We start from the raw sequence: 10,850 nt of genomic DNA, 5'->3' as shown, positions 1-10,850 counted from the left end.
CGTGACCTTTGCCAAGGCCCAAAGTCATCTCAATATCCCACTTTATTCCTGAAATCTCAGATTGAAATTGTTTTCCGTCCTACAAAGATAATCCAACTCTTTGTCCAAATCTCTTTGTCAGATTGAAAGAACTTTAAAGTGCAAAAAGAAGAAAAGAGCTGGAAAATGCTGAGGCCAGCATCAGACATGCAGTTTTAGCCTAGAAGGTCCCTGCACACCTCTGGCCGGGTTCCCAAGCTGCAGCAGTGCTTGAATGTGTGGCACCCTGCTGTCCCAATACTTCTGTCTACCGGCTGGCTCATGGCTATTACATAATGGCTGTTGGGGGGGGGTCTTTCACCAAGATTTATATAACACCTTATCCTTATCCTTCCAATCCAAAGCTGTGTCCTTTACCGCCATCTTGTTATTGATTATTATTATTGTTATTGATTATTATTGTTATTGATCCTGGATCACCACTAGGGTGGAAAACCACATGCTGACATGCGTGTCGGAGGGGTAACAGGAATGAAAGCAAGAGTCCATGACCACAGCCCCCCCCCCCCCCCCCCCCCCCCATGTCCACAAACTGTTCTCTCGTCCCTCGTCCATCCTCCTTGGGTCTCCGGCCAAGTCCTGCTATCTGGTCCACTTGGTCAGAAAGACAGCTGACAAGCTCCTCCAATCAGCAAGCAACAAGCAGACCTTCCATTGACAGACGAGGCCGGAGATAAATGTGTATAGTATTATGTGTATTATGTGTGTGTGTGTGTGTGTGTGTGTGTGAGTAAGTAGTATCTGGTCTCTCATGCAGTCATGTAAATCTCTCCTTTATCCAATGAGCCACAGTGACCCCCCGTGGTAGGAAATAGTAGTACAACACAGACTTCCATTCATTCAAGCCTAAAATCTATCCTGACTTTATGCTTCATGTTACTATGATGTTTTATGTTATAAACAGACTGAGGGGATGTCAGAGTAATCATTTCCATATTTTCATGAAAGCTTCTGTAATTGCCAAGTCTGTATTTGTACTTGAATGTAATAGCTAATAGCTAATAGCTAATAGCTAGTAGCTAATGTAGGATCACCATCATCCCTTCCTGTGTTTACCTTGTCGCCTATTAGGAGAGCAGGGCAGACGACCTTCGTAATCCTGATTTCCACAGCGTCTCATCGGGAATCAGGAGGCGGCTCTCCTGCTGCCAGCCCGCAGGCCCGTAATAGGCCCGACCCAGCAGGAAGTCCCAAATCCTCCTGAGCACCCCATGACAGCCTGCCCCCTGGCAAAGGGCCACCATAAGAGGATTGCTCTATACCTCCAAGCAGAAGACAAAGACATGGAAAAGTACACTCGCTGATACTTTGGGGTCAACTGGGGGGCGTTTAAAGGCACAACGCAAACCAGCGTGGCAGCAAGTCTCATTTTAAAAGGAATTAGGAGCAAACCTGAAACAATTTTAGACAGTCACTTTGTACATGCATTTAGAGGCAATTGGCTAATCAATCATTGTATAAAAAAATAATGGCGTATTATTGTTTGAATGAGGAAGTATCCGTACATTTTTAAATGATACATGGAATAACTTCTTAGTCAACGAGTCAAAATACTAAAGAAGTGGAGGAAGTTGTGATATAAGTCAATCTGCTTTCTCTTAGGGTTGCTGGGGAGCCAGAGCCTACCCCGGGGGGGGGGCACCCTCAACACACAGGACAGGACACATAGACTGTGTCCACATGTGTGTGTCCACGTGTGTGCGTGTGCATGTGTGTGTTGGTGTTGTAGTCTTTCATATGAATGCTAATTGGATGCAGCCTCAAAGCAGACTTGGCACGGCCCAACCGGTCCATGAAAAGGCCTTCCACACAAGCACACGCTTGCTCACACACACACACGCACACACACACACACACACACTCAGTTAAGCCTATTACAAGAAGGCAAAGAGTCCCACAAGAGAACAACATCACCAAAGTGGCTGACAGCTGTGGATTTGTGTTTTTGTGGAAGTTACCTCCAATGACCTCCGTCAAGGGTCATTTCAGGAGCTGGGTGATCGACCAGGATGTTCTTCTAGGACCCCCCCCCCCCCACCCCCCACAGAAATCTGTCAGTGCTTTAAGCTGCTTTAAAAATGGGCCTCATCCCCTCCATTGAAAGTCTTTTTCAGCCGAGACAAGGTAATCATGTGGAAAGCTGATGGGCAATACCAGACTACAGGGGAGAACATGCTGGAGATGCCCCCTCCATCCCGGGGGTCAGCACCAGCCCTTGCTGGGATATTTGCACTATATACTATACTATGTATACTCATTTTCATGCCGGCTGGCACCGCTATGACTGGTTGCTCCGGGCCCAAATGAACATACAGCATATATATATATAGTATATATATACATACATACATACATATATATACATACATACATATATACATGTCAACAAGTGTTAGCGAACGCAGCAATTCCACAACTCATCTTTTCCTCCCATCCCACCTTGCCTATTTCCAGACCAAGATGGAGAATAGGTCAGTGGAACGTATTGAAGAAAGTCAATGGTGGCAATGAATGTTGGTCATCAACAAAGATGGGTGGCGCTGCGGGCCAGCCGGGGGCCAGCCAGGGGCCAGCCGGGGGCCAGCCGGGGGCCAGCCGGGGGCCAGCCGGGGGCCAGCCGGGGGCTCAAAGCAGGCCACGATCCAAGTCTGTTAAATGAGAAGGACAGCAAGGGGACAGGGAGCAGCGGGGGCCTGTTTTGTCCTCTCTGGTTCTCTCTGCTCCATGAATAGCTCCGGCACAAAGGATATCGTTATTTCCCCTCTAATTAGCACACGATGAAGCGCTCGTCTGCCTCTCGCTCCTCTGCTCTCACCCCCAGAAATAAAGTGCTGTGTGGGGCGGGCCCCATGCGGTCATGGAACAGTCATTTGGGATTCATCTGGGAGATAGCCTCTCCTCTGAGAGCGTTGTTGTTGCCACCGAGGACTGCAAAACCTTCACGGCAATTAACGATATATGCCATCATGGAAGACTTACTGGGAATTCCAAACGGATTTGTTAGCGTGGCAGAATGTCCAGACGTTCCAAACAGGATGAAGCTGAACCAAAAATGATCTTTGCCAAACATAAAAAATATATCCTGTATACATAATACTGCAAAATAATACATCTTCCAACTTCAAAGACTTTGGCATTACAAGAGCGCGATGCATTCAGAGACCCAAGAGGTGTTCAATGACCTATACCATAGCGGTACCGTGTGGGCACCTTGACACCTTGAGTGAATGGTCCAATGTGTATTATGGTAACTTGACGTGGTTTCCATGGCGACCCTGATTGATGGCTGTTTCCCAGCCAGTCCTTAAGAGGCCAGTATGTAGGCCACAAGACGCTCCCCATCAGCGCCAGGGATTACCATGTGTCCAGTGGAGGTGAGATTAGAACCCGCAAGCAGTGGTACATTCACGCCACATTTTGCAGATGGGAATATTTCAAAACAGAAAACACATGGGGGTGGGGGTGGGGGTGGGGGGGTCTCATCTTTAGACTTACTGCAATTTTGAGCAGACAGTACAAGAGTTCTAGGATCAGCTGGGAAAACGAAGGGAGGTGAGGAGGTGATCAGCGCTGGTGGCCGGAAGTCACTTTGTGGACTTCTGCAGATGTACGCTTCCAGGCCTCAGCTCAGCATTAGACCTCATCTCTGACCTTCTACGTACAGGCCGTGACCTTGCATGGTGCCACCATCCATTTGAGAAATGGATGTTTGGGTGACCCGATGCAGCCATCCCACAGCCGTGCGGATTTGGTGAATGTCTTTATTTGGGGATTAACAGAGAGAGAGGCCAGAGAAGGAAAGAGAGAGAGAGCATGGAGCAGGAAGGCGGGGGCTGAGTTACGGAGCGGATGGGAGCGAAATGTCCTTCATATAAAGCGGCCCCAGGCAGCCAGCGAGGGAGGAGACCGGAGCACCGTTCGCCATCGCACCATCGCAAGCTGCTCATCCGCTGAAGCCAGACTACAGGTAAACACGACATTTTAGACATTCACTAATATTCCCATCATGCACATTTGAAGAATTCATACTTGGGCAGTTTTACCATTTTTGGTTTTTGTCTTATTTTGATTTCTTAATTATGGCATTATTAATGCACACGGGGCCACCTCGTCATTTGGGGTACATGGGGTATATGATATCTGATTCATGGACAACTTTGGGGCCAACAAAGTCAATCAGCCTGACTTCTGCACAATATCTGGTTTATTAAAGTGAGCTTTTATCATAAAATATCACTCATATTTGCTAAAAATGAGCCGCGTCCACGTCATCTTGGTGCAGTTTGACTTCGTAAGTGTTCATCTTGGTTTCTTCAGGGCCCACACATGGGTGCAGCAGCTTGTCAGATTACTCAAGTACGCATGTCATCCATCTGAGCATGGTGTCTGAGTCCCGGCTAATTAGGCTCACTGTGATAGTAGGTCACCAGCGCCTGCTGTGCAAATCGGGTGGACGGGAGGGACATTCAGCAGGCGTTATTGGCTTTGTGCGTGGTTACTTTGCTATTGCAGTCCACGGTGGCACTGGATGCCCCACAACATTCACAAATTAGCAGAAAATATTCCTTCATTGAGGTGCTGCAATGACGTCAGCCTCCCTCTGAGCTCTGGGGTCCAGCTCCTCTGGCTTCCTCTGGTGGACAGAGGCAACATTGCAGCGCCATCTATTTTGCTCAGACACGGTGCATCATGGGAAAATTCCATTCCATGGGAAAGAGCTCCTGTTCCTCACGATACTTTATCAAACACAAATGTGTGTTATTATTGTTATTATATTATATTATTATTTCGCACTTTGTTTGGCAGTCCTTGAAGGCACCATAGCTTGAACGGTGTGGATTGTGTAGAAGTTCTCCCAAGTTCTGTACCGTGTGTGTGCTGCTGTCCCTGGTAGACATGATGGGCTCCTTGCACGCTCTTCTCTTGATATGCACATATTGGACCGGTGCGCTGATTGGCCGAGTCAGTTCGGAGGGGGTGTGTCTTCAAGATGGCAAGCACAAGGCCGTGCCCGGCCCAGAGCCTGACCTGAGGGAGTGTTCGCTCTACGCAGACGGTGAGTGACCGCTAGCTTAGAAACATTCGACATTTGACACCGCAATGACAGCTTGACTGACAGATGGCTGTGTGTCCTTGATGTGTCCTTGATGTGTCCTTGATGTGTTCTTGATGTGTCCTTGTTGCTTGACAGATAGCTGCTGCACACAGGAAGACATCCGAGACATTTCCCATGCTCCCTCTGCCAGCAACCAGAATGAACCATGGGACAAGTGTGGGCCGCTCAGCTCAGCGTAAGCTAGCAATCATAATGCAACACAATATGAGCAAACTTTTATTAATAAACCGCTGCAATCTTTTTGGAGTGGAAGCGGCTTGGGGGAGGGACTATTGATGCCAAGACATAATTGGCAGTGACGCATTAGCATGGATTAACATGAGGGAGGGAAGAGCGAGAAAGGCACAACAATTATTCCCTCTCCCGCCCCCCCTCCCCCCCTCCTGCCCCCAGGTGTGAAGGCTTCCTGAAGCGGGTGTCGTGCTTCTACCGCTGTTCCCCGGATGCTGCCCGCTGGCCCCACCCCCATCGGCACTCCTCCATCCGGGCCGTGCCGCTCTGCCACAGCTTCTGTCGTGATTGGTGAGCCTGTCAATCATATCATCCGTTTTCTCCCAGATTTTGCATTCCCTCGCTGCTGATGCGGTGCATTCCAATGTGACAATCGATGATGCAATGATCACGTCTGCAGGTTTGACGCATGCAGGACAGACTTGACTTGTGCTCGGAATTGGGCCCTCGACCCCCGAGGACAGAAATGCACTGGGACCTGTGTTCAATATCAGCAGGTGCGTGTGTGTGTGCATGTAGGCTATGTGTGTGTGTACGTGTATGTGAATGTGTGTGTGTGCATGTAGGCTATGTGTGTGTGTACGTGTATGTGAATGTGTGTGTGTGTGCATGCGTGTGCATGTGCGTGTCTTGGCGAGCTTGTTGTCGGTGCACAGACAGCTGGTGATTGGCTCCTGCCAAAGTGCCGTTTGTGTTGGTGAGCATTCCTGATTGGGTATGTCAAGATGGCGACTTTTTAGCTAGCTTTTTTAGCTAGCTTGGCGCTACATACATTAGGGTCCCGTTTCTCGCTGTTCCGTGTGCTTGTGCCGTGTCTGTAACCCCGCCTCCTTTTACTCTCTGCTCTGTGCGCTCACTGCAGCGTTTCAGATTCCAGGAGAAGCAAAGGATGTCAAGGACGGGGTAAAGCCCCAGGAAACGTCCGCTTGCACTAAATACGCTTTGGCAGCGAGCAACGTGAGCCTGAGGAAGGACACAGTATTTGTGTAGACACAGACCTCTACGCTCCACGGTGGAAGGACATCCTCTTGGTCCTTCTAACATGATAACCATGTTACAGCTGCCCCCACTAAACACATCGTGTGCCCCCGTTTCATGATAAAGGATCTGTTGTACCGTGATCCTTGATCCGTGATCCATGATCCTTGATCCTTGATCCTTGATCCTTGATCCTTGATCCTTGATCCTTGATCCTTGATCCCAGCCCTTGTTCTTTAGCAAGCCAGCCAGGGTTTGTGATTCGTGTGCTTGCGCTCAGATGTACCAGCATGGCCGAGACCTGTGTGAGAGCCTGTGGGGTGACGCCTTCATGACGGTGGAGGATGCGTCTCAGGAGGCGGGGGAGGCCCAAGACAACGGCGGTCTCGGCGGCGGTACCCCCTGCGGCTGCCTGACCCTGAGTCCTTCCGACAAAGACGTGATCTCGGCCCTCCGAGCCCGGCAGGACGACCCAGAGGAGCCGGATAGCACCAAGACCGGCCCGCCTGCGTATTCATCGCCCTGCCAGGCCAAGCCGCCCACTCAGACAGGGAGCAGCAGGAAGGGGAACTCGGTCCTACGCAAGCGCTCCATCATGGTGGACGACGGGGAGGGCAGCGGAAGCGGCTTGTAGAGATGCTCCTGTAGACCATGTAGACCTACCTAGAGCACATGTGGACGGAGGGCCGAGGCACTACAGCTCTTTTTCCCAGCGGTTGATTTCATTCCAGACCAAAGGAGGTTCACGGTTCAGATCAGCTGCTAGGTGACCTGGGAAGAAACCTGTCGTGTCTCGGCACCCCAAGGCAGGAGTTTGACCCGTCCCCCCGGACTGGAGGCTACAACCGGCTGCCATTATCATATCCCAAGCATGATGAGACAAAGGTCCATAAACGTTGCCGGCCTGGGCGGTTGTCAGGGTGACGGACTGGCTGTGAGGCCGTCCTGGGCGGTGGGTTTCCACAGAGGAGACGGGAATGATTAGAATGGATGTAACTGCTCTGTTCGGGATGGGGGGAGGTGCTCTGCTATGATAATGACGCTGGAACGCTGTGCTAACACCGAAGGAGGGTTTCATATTCAGAGGCAAACGACGATATCCGCAGATCCAAGGCTGGATCCTGCAGTTCCGCTGGCTCCTGCCGTTCCGCTGGCTCCTGCCGTTCCGCTGGCTCCTGCCGTTCCGCTGGCTCCTGCCGTTCCGCTGGCTCCTGCCGTTCCGCTGGCTCCTGCCGTTCCGCTGGCTCCTGCCGTTCCGCTGGCTCCTGCCGTTCCGCTGGCTCCTGCCGTTCCGCTGGCTCCTGCCGTTCCGCTGGCTCCTGCCGTTCCGCTGGCTCCGTCCTCATGTTAGAATAATAAGTTGGGGCAAAGATTAGACGTGTACGTTCCCTGTTATTGCTGTTTTTATGTGTTATTCTTTTACATTTGCAATAAAGACAACAAATCATGACATCACCAAGGGGACTGAGTGTTATGAAAGCAGCATGTTAGACAGATCTATATTTATATTTCCCACTATTATCAATTCAAACCTGTCATTCACGGCTGTTGGTGTGCACGTAAGCAGTGTCCATTTATGCTACGATATTCCACGTTTGCTGACAACAAACATCATTAATGTGTGTATAATGTATAATGTATAATGCTGGCAGTACTTTTGAAGTACCGTTTGATAACAAGTCAGTACCGTAGAATAAAATGGTCTCTTTGTCAGAGTTCATCTTCTTCACAATTTAACGCTGTACGCTTCCAGACCGACAGATGGCGACAATGAGTTACAAACTGCTGCATAAACCACGGACTCTCATAGAAGAAGAAAAGGAAGCAGTTGATTGGCTGCCTCGGCAGCCTTGACAGATGCCGCGGGAAGGCCATACAGGAAATAGAAAGAATAACAAACGGGAAACCTTAGGGAAATGTCCGCCATGAAGGCTGCCTTTTCCCGCCTCATATGCAGCCTTCCTCCGACAAACAGAAAAGGGAATTAGCTCCTCTGGCTCGGTTAGGAAAGAATACAAGTCTAATCACAATGTACACCGAAATGAACCGGAAGTTGAGGCTTCCATGATTAACAACGATGTGGCTGAACATTGTGAAACACTAGATAGCCATGATAGCCCTGCTAGCCATGATAGCCATGCTAGCCATGATAGCCCTGCTAGCCATGATATCCATGCTAGCCATGATAGCCCTGCTAGCCAGCCTGGCTCCGCTTGTTCCTGTTCATCTTTCCCATTGTGTTTCCAGACGTTCCGTTTTCCCAAGATAGTGACTCCGATTTGACAACCCCTTCAAGGGTCTGGTCATCCACGCTGGTCCTCTTCAACCTCTACAAGCTGTAAGTTACGTGTGAATAAAGTCTTTAATGATGACTATTGAGCGTGAAACACCAAATGTAAGGTAATGCCGACCAAAGCAGGTGTGGAGGAAAAGCACTTTCTTTGTTTGGGATAAAGAGGAGCAATGCAGGCATGTGTCCGCTAGATGGCGATGTACGCCTGCAAAGCCTTCATCCGAGGGGCATCCAGACAGGCTGCTTTTCTAGGCCACATTGCAGCTAATGCAACAACACATTCAAACGTGATGTGCTTAATCTACGCTGGTTAGATGCCAGTACTATTCATCAAAAGTAACCTGTGAATAACTGCAAGTATGACCTTAACAAATACCAAGTGTACTTAAATACTAAGGGGGAATGATGAGACGACCAAAGTCGATATCTGCCACTTCAGCCTGATATGTAGGAGGAATACCGTCTGTAGCTGGAAGGGATTGTGTAAAAGCGGCCTCTGTGTCTGTGGGAGGGAAGGGGGCCTGCAGAGAGGAAACCTAAACCCACCAGAGCTCCTCAGACGTCACTGTTCACATCACAGATGTTCCCCCACACACGAGTGTGGGTTGTGGGCCGAGGCGTGCGGAACGCCAGTGAGGCTTTAATTGGCTTGTTTGTCTTTTTCCGAGTGCACATTATGATCATGTAAGCCGTCATGTGCGTAAATGGAGACTCCACCATTTATGCAGTGATGTTTGAGCACTGACTTGGTGGGGGGGGGGGCTTTTATGTGTCATCAATGTGACCTACTTGTCACGTAGAAGACAACATGGTCCACTTCCTCTACATGGTTTTTAACCGAAATGGGAAAATAGAGAAGCGTTGTGGGTGCTCTCTTTCCACCTGATGAAAAAAGAGCAGAGTTGTTTTTGATGGAAAGAGAATAGTGAAATATGTTCTCCAAGCTTCCTCTCCAAAACAAGTAGCGGGTACGCAAACGTCGCCTTCCTTCACGGTGGAGAGAGAGGTCATCTTCCCGTCCACCCGTGTGGACCCTTTTGTCCCACAGATCTTTTTATAGGACACAAACACCCCCCCGGTTTTGCTGGGGTGGCTTTATGTTCCAGCTTCGCTCGCCAACTGTCACCAAGCAGTTCTTTTCCAGCGAGGGAGCAGGACTAAAACATGGACGGGATTCTTTTCCAAATGCACCCTTGTCATGCCCCCCCCCCCCCCCCCCCATCGCAGTGGTGGTCATGCACACAACTGAGCAAATTGTGGTATATTTTACCTTGTTAGTATGGTATATTACCGTACTTTTGACTTCCTATTAGGGATGGCTGATAATTATCGGCCCAATATCAGTATCAAAATGATATGGGTCGATATCAGCATCTGATTGTTTCCCAATGGTGACAAGGATATAAGAAATGCTGAGTACAAGACACAAGATGGAGATGTGAGATGTATCGCTATCAGCTGATCCTGGTGTTGGACCATGTCAGCCAAAAAGCCAATCCTTACCATCAGCAAAAAGTGCAATAGGAAATGAAAGGTCAATATATTTGCAGTAGCAAAAGACACGGGTGGGCCGAGCGTTTGGTACTTGGGCCTTCGGTGGGGTCTTGATCCATGTAAGCCCCCTCACATGGCAATTCTACAAACCACTAATAATATATCAAACCGCCATATAGTAACAGTGCCGATGTTACAAAGTTCAAAGGTTCAAATCCTATTGGTACATATTCACGGGGTTTTCCCTCGCCCCCTAATGGCCCTCGGAGCCCGCTTTCCTGTCACGCATATTTGAGGACTGACTCGTACCAACACTGTTGTCCTTGGCTGCGTGCGCTCCTCCAAGCATCCACGCAGATGCTCCTGCAGGATCCGGACGCCCACTCCTGCCTGATGCCCTGCCAAGTGCTGTGATGCATTCAAGAGCCCGACATTCCTAAAAGTCCCCGTCACTTCCCTTCATCTGCAGTTTAGTACCTCGGATACACGCGTGGTTAAAGCGGTGCCAACCACGGAGACGTTCTTTTTACCGCTTGCTTTCCCTGCTCAGCTTGACTCAGCTGACTTGATGAGAGACAAACAACCGAGAAATAATGCCTGGACTGCGGGAGGACGGCACGTGGAACTTATGCCCCGTTCCCATTTCCTGTAGTGTTGGAATTATTTGGATCGTGGCCGATGCTCCGTTCTCTCTCTGCT

At 49.6% G+C, this 10,850-nt stretch overlaps 1 protein-coding gene across 1 annotated transcript; it reads left to right on the top strand.

Annotated features, from left to right (window-relative positions):
* The first annotated feature begins 3,848 nt into the window (after positions 1 to 3,848).
* Positions 3,849 to 7,819, top strand: rtbdn (retbindin). Its single transcript, XM_058050093.2, has 6 exons — positions 3,849 to 4,006; positions 4,934 to 5,095; positions 5,231 to 5,330; positions 5,549 to 5,677; positions 5,787 to 5,883; positions 6,645 to 7,819. Exons 2-6 carry the CDS (start codon positions 4,936 to 4,938, stop codon positions 6,996 to 6,998), a joined length of 840 nt encoding a protein of 279 aa, XP_057906076.2. The 5' UTR covers positions 3,849 to 4,006; positions 4,934 to 4,935; the 3' UTR covers positions 6,999 to 7,819.
* The last annotated feature ends 3,031 nt before the right edge of the window (positions 7,820 to 10,850 follow it).

Source organism: Doryrhamphus excisus, linkage group LG16 (genome assembly GCF_037039965.1).
Source record: "Doryrhamphus excisus strain RoL-2023G ecotype Guam linkage group LG16, RoL_Dexc_Guam_v1.1, whole genome shotgun sequence".
Lineage (NCBI taxonomy): Eukaryota > Metazoa > Chordata > Actinopteri > Syngnathiformes > Syngnathidae > Doryrhamphus > Doryrhamphus excisus.
The sequence above is the reverse complement of the archived record's forward strand: the minus strand, read 5'-3'. Positions and strand labels throughout refer to the sequence as shown.